Genomic DNA, 6161 nt, shown 5'->3' with positions numbered 1-6161 from the left:
AAAATAGTTTATATTTTTATTTAATATTTATTAATAAAATAAATATATTTAATAAAACAAAACATAATTCATAAAAATATTGACATTGATAAACTTATATATATATATATAACAGAGCAAGGAAATTTTCATAGTATGTCTGATAATATTTTTTCTTCCGGAGAAAGTCTTATGTGTTTTATTTTGGCTAGAATAAAAATAGTTTTTAATTTTTTAATAAACATTTTAAGGTCAAAATTATTAGCCCCTTAAAATATATAGCTTAATCGATAGTCTACAGGACAAACCATCGTTATAAAATAACTTGCCTAATTACCCTAACCTGCCTAGTTAACCTAATTAACCTAGTTAAGCCTTCAAATGTCACTTTAAGCTGTATAGAAGTGTCTTGAAAAATATCTAGTCAAATATTATTTACTGTCATCATGGCAAAGATAAAAAAAAACTTCTTTTAAACAGAAATTGGGGAAAAAATAAACCGGGGGGCTAATAATTCAGGGGGGCTAATAATACTGACTTCAACTGTATATAGAATATAAATTCATTTTGAGCTATTAAACTGACACATGCACACAATTAGCATAAGAACAGCACTGATTTATGACTGAGGGCAGTGACGTCATGAAGAGTGATGAAGAGTGTAATTCTGAGACTCCTTCAGATTAATCAAACGTCTTGAAGGACCTGAAAGCGCAGGTCAAATGCACAATCATTCAACTAATAGCCCGGACGAATCTCACAGGGGTAATCCAGCGATTAAAGCAATTTTCAGTAAATAATTCATAATGGCCAGCTGTTTCCACAGCGCTATTTAAACCGAGCTCGTGTTCAGTTGGATGATCTGATCTGATCACAGTGAAAACAAACAGCAGCCATGAAGATCGTCCTACTGCTGCTTCTGCTGTTTTCTGCTTTAAATCATTTTATCTTGAGCCAGAACGAGGAGAGCTGGATCAGTGAGCGCTATCCAGACGAGGTTGAGCCGATGACAGCTATCATTTGCAGTTATATGGATATTTACTTTAAGGTCATATGAAGTGGAAAGTTGAATTAGATTTTTTTTGTCTCATGTGAAGGTAAATTTGCTGGAGTCTGATCTACAAACAGTGCTGGAAAGAGTCAGTCGAGCGCCGAGACTGCAACAGGTTTTCGGTCTAATGGGGAAAAGATCATCTGGTAAAAACATATTTTTAAATATGATCTATAGATTTTAAGTGTTCATTCATTCATTCATTCATTCATTCATTCATTGTGCTTTTATCATATTTTTCTTATTTATTATTTTATTTCAGTTTAAAACAACCAGCTAAAAGAAACTTCTGGCAGTTTTCCATCTTTTGTTCAGATTTCTTATTGTATATCAGCTTTTAAATGAACAAAAATAATGTATTTCTCTCTCATATATAGTCCTATGTATGTGTCTTTCATTTCATTTAATTTCACTATATAAGCTAACATTTTCATTTGTTCTTTGTTCACAGCAAGATCACAGATAACACGAAGACGTAAGTGGAGTTTTCTTCTAACCAAATTCTTCAAAATACAGTTTTGCTTATTATTATTATTATTATTATTATTATTATTAGCTCTAATAAAGGCAATATCAAGGCAATTGCTAACTTTTTGATTTGGCTATTTCATATGATTTTGTAGATCTCAGTTGTACATGACGGTTAGGTTTGGTGCCATGCCTCCTTTCAAGAATCGAATGTTTTCATAGGAATGAAATCGTATGAAGTTTCTAAGAAACTCCTTCAAAAACGTTTTATTTTTCTTTAATAAATGCAATCTTAAGGCGATAACTTTTTGATTAGGCTATTTCATATTTGAATGATCTAATTCGTACGATCTGCTGACAACGGTTAGGTTAGAAGTTTTCACAATGAAATAATGTTAAGTATTACTAATCAAATCCTTTGAAAAATGTCTCATTTATGTTTCGCTCTAATAAAATAACATTTTGATATGGCTATTTTGTACAATCATAAATTTTTGTACAATTTGCTTTTGCTCGACAACGGGTGTCACACCTCCTTTTAAAAACCTTATGTTTCGTATGAATACGTTTTTAATTTCCCAACATGCTTTGAGCTGGGATCAAACCAGCGATTCTTTGCATGGGAGTCAGTTGCTCTAACAAGCAGGTCAGTTGCTCAATCACCAAACTTGTTCTTGGAGGGCCGGTGTCCTGCAGATTTTAGCTCCAACTCTAATCAAACACACCTGAACAAGCTAATCAAGGTCTTACTAGGTATACTTGAAACACCCAGGAAGGTGTATTGAGGCAAGTTGGAGCTAAACCCTGCAGGGCACCAGACCTCCAGGTACGAGATTGGTGACCCCTGCTCTAATATCTCTCGCTAGAGCACCTTGAGAGGTCAGAGGAGTGAGGTTTACCTGCATAGCACTTTAATAGGTGCCCTCCGTTACACTCATCCCCATCCCGGACAAGCCCCTAAGTGTAACCCACCGGTCCTACTGCACTCAATCCGCTCTGAGCTGGGATCAAACCAGTGACTCTTTGCATGAGAGTCAGTTGCTCTAACAAGGAGGTTAAAGGCCATAGCCTCTAATACAGGAATCACCAAACTTGTACCTGGAGGTCCGGTGTCCTGCAGATTTTAGCTCCAACCCTAATTAAACACACCTGAACAAGCTAATCAAGGTCTTACTAGGTATACTTGAAACACCCAGGAAGGTGTGTTGAGGCAAGTTGGAGCTAAACCCTGCAGGGCACCGGACCTCCAGGAACAAGATTGGTGACCCCTGCTCTAATATCTCTTGCTAGAGCACCTTGAGAGGTCAGAAGAGTGAGGTTTACCTGCATAGCGATTTAATAGGGGCCCTCCATTACACTCATCCCCCTAAACTTCACTCCCATCCCGGACAAGCCCCTAAGACTAATCCATCGGTTTTACTGTACCCAATCCACTCTGAGCTGGGATCGAACCAGTGATTCTTTGCATCGGAGTCGGTTGCTCTAACAAGGAGGCTAAAGGCCATAGCCTCTAATACAGGAATCACCAAACTTGTTCCTGGAGGTCTGGTGTCCTGCAGATTTTAACTCCAACCCTAATGAAACACACCTGAACAAGCTAATCAAGGTCTTAGGTATATTTGAAACACCCAGGCAGGTGTGTTGAGGCAAGTTGGAGCTAAACCCTGCAGGGCACCAGACCTCCAGGAACAAGATTGGTGACCCCTGCTCTAATATCTCTCACTAGAGCACCTTGACAGGTCAGTGATTCTTTGCATCTGAGTCGGTTGCTCTAACAAGGAGGCTAAATGCCATGACCTCTAGCATCTGTTGCTAGAGCACCTTCAGGAGGTCAGAGGAGTGAGGATTACCTCCATAGCGCTTCATTGGTCCCCGTTACACTCAATACCCTAAACCTCAATCCCATCCCATCCCAAGTGTAACCCACTGGTCCATGGCCATTAGCCTCCTTGTTAAGGCTAGTTCATACTTCTGCATGCTGTTTGTGTTGCTCTGCAATAACACTTCTGAAACGCTAGCTGGCAGCAGGGTTTCATGTTTCTCTGTGTCGAGTTTCTTTGCTGGTGTTTTGTTTTTCTGAACGCTACCTTAATGCACAAGTAGCTAAAACTCGCTCATTCAGAGGTTCCATCTGGTGCTCCTTAACAGGACTCGACACTTGTCATAGCTACCAAGCCGACTAATCACAGAGCTTACATTTTGGGTTACATTTGGCTCACAGTGGGTTTTTTGAGAGATGCACATCAGCGTCAGCCACAGTGAAGGCTATGCAAGCGCACCGGACCATACGTGTGCGCTTGATGCAGAAGTATAAATCAGCAGCAACCGACTCCCATACAAAGAACTGGCAGTTCGATCCCAGCTCAGAGCTGGTTGAGTCCAAGAGGACCAGTGTGTTTCAGGATTAAAATAATTTCTAAATCAAAGTTTCTGATTGGATCAAATGTGATCATGCTTGTTCATCATGATAAATATAGCAAATGTTAACAAATGACTTCCAGGACAGAAGTTCCAGACGTTTGTGGGTCTGATGGGGAAACGGAATGTCGCTGAATCAGGCGAGTCTGATATTCTGCTTTCTTTACATGCATACTGTTTAGAAACATAAATCCTACATATAAATATAAACTCTATTTACGTTTCCTTCTAGGACAAAGACAAGCTCTGTGATTGGATGAAGCTTTAAACATATAACCACCTGAACATCAGGCAGAAATGTCTTCAGAAATGGGTCTTCTCGCAGTTGTTTTATGAAATATGGAATAAAATGTCTGTGTATTATGATGTATATGTTTACATAATATTCCAATGGAAAGTTTTCCGTTCTGGGATAGCAGAATTTAAAGGGATAGTTAACCCAAAAATGAAAACAAAACAGGATATTCTATATAATTTAGGAAAATAGCAACCAAATATAGGAACAAAATAAATACCATGGATGTTATAGCTGGGTTTTTTTTCTAGCGTTCTTCAGTATATCTTCCTGTGTGATGAACAGAATAAAGAAAGACCAAAAGGTTTGAAACAAGTGGAGGATGAGTAAATGACAGAATACTCATTTTTGGGTGAACTACCCCTAAAAAAGGGGTTGTAATGAGTGAACAGCGACACCTAGTGCTAAAAAATCATCTCTGGAAACATCTCATTTGTTACAATGACCAAAGATTTGTTTTATTGAATATATATATTAATATAAATAATATTTATCTAGTATCTGAGGTATGCTCGGATGAGACTGAGTATATAAGACCTGTAACATGACTAGTTTAAAATGGTTATTTCATATTTGTGTACTGTAAAAAAAAATACAGAATAAAGATTAAATATTGGATTAAAATCTATTTAATTTGCTAAAAATATTCCAGAGAGATTTAAGTCATTATTTAAATCATCATCTAATAAGTTTTTTTCATTTATAATTAAAGTGTACTGAACGAAATACAAAACGTGTCAAAACTGTAACAAAATCAATTAAACATCATTACAAATGTATGATTTTCTTGGGTTAAATTATTCATTCATTTTCCTTCGGCTTAATCTGTAATTTATCAGAGGTCGCCACAGCAGAATGAACCGCAAACTATTCCAGCATATGTTTTACGCATCTGATGCCCTTCCAGCTGCAACCCAGTACTGGGAAACATTTACACACACACACTACGGACAATTTAGTTTATTCAGGTCACCTACAGTGCATCCGGAAAGTTTTGATAGCTCTTCACTTCTTCCACATTTTTTATGTTACAGCCTTATTCCAAAATGGATTAAATTCATTTATTTCCTCAAAATTCTACACACAATACTCCATAATGACAATGTGACAAAAGAGTTTTTGAAATGGTTGCAAATTAACTAAAAATAAAACACCTGAAAAATCACATGTACAGAAGTAATGACAGCGTTTGCCGTGAAGCTCTAAATTGAGCTCAGGTACATTCTGATTCCACTGATCATTCTTGAGATGTTTCTGCAGCTTAATTGGAGTTCACCTGTGGTAAATTCAGTGGACTGGACATGAATTGAAAAGGCACACACCTGTCTATAGAAGGTCCCAGGGTTGACAGTGCATGTTAAAGCACAAACCAAGCATGAAGACAAAGGAATAGTCTGTAAGCCTCAGAGACATGATTGTCTCGAGGCACAAGGCTGGGGAAGATTACAGAAACATTTCTGCTGCTCTGAAAGTTCCAATAAGCACAGTGGCCTCCATCATCTGTAAGTGGAAGATGTTTGAACCACCAGGACTCCTAGAGCTGGCCGGCCATCTAAGCTGAGTGATCAGGGAGAAGGGTCTTAGTCAGGGAGGTGATCAATAACCTGATGGTCACTCTGTCTGAGCTCCAGCATTCTCCTGTGGAGAGAGGAGAACCATCTGTGCAGCAATCACCCAATCAGGCCGGTATGGTAGAGTGGCCAGACGGAAGCCACTCCCCGCCTGGAATTTGCCAAAAAGGCATCTGAAGGACTCTCAGACCATAAGAAACTAAATCTGGTCTGATGAGACTAAAATTGAACTCTTTGGAGTGAATGCCAGGCATTACATTTGGAGAAAACCAGGTACCGCTCATCACCAGGCTAATACTATCCCTATAGTGAAGCATGGTGGTGGATTTTTTTCAGCAGCAGGAACAGGAAGACTAGTCAGGATAGAGGGAAAGATGAA

The 6161-nt window shown here is 38.4% G+C and overlaps 1 protein-coding gene across 1 annotated transcript; it reads left to right on the top strand.

The window, feature by feature from the left end:
- Positions 1–874: 874 nt before the first annotated feature.
- On the top strand, positions 875–4106 carry LOC130242897 (protachykinin). Its single transcript, XM_056474839.1, has 4 exons — positions 875–976; positions 1077–1176; positions 1482–1505; positions 4000–4106. The coding sequence occupies exons 1-4, from the start codon at positions 875–877 to the stop codon at positions 4104–4106; spliced, it is 333 nt and encodes a 110-aa protein (XP_056330814.1).
- Positions 4107–6161: the final 2055 nt, after the last annotated feature.

This window comes from Danio aesculapii, chromosome 16, assembly GCF_903798145.1.
Source record: "Danio aesculapii chromosome 16, fDanAes4.1, whole genome shotgun sequence".
Lineage (NCBI taxonomy): Eukaryota > Metazoa > Chordata > Actinopteri > Cypriniformes > Danionidae > Danio > Danio aesculapii.
The sequence above is the reverse complement of the archived record's forward strand: the minus strand, read 5'-3'. Positions and strand labels throughout refer to the sequence as shown.

Coding starts and splice junctions, on each gene's coding strand:
- LOC130242897 (XM_056474839.1), top strand. CDS start 875: ATGAAGATCGTCCTACTGCTGCTTCTGCTGTTTTCTGCTTTAAATCAT. Junction 977..1,076: donor GTGAGCGCTATCCAGACGAG/GTTGAGCCGATG, acceptor TCTCATGTGAAG/GTAAATTTGCTGGAGTCTGA. Junction 1,177..1,481: donor AATGGGGAAAAGATCATCTG/GTAAAAACATAT, acceptor CTTTGTTCACAG/CAAGATCACAGATAACACGA.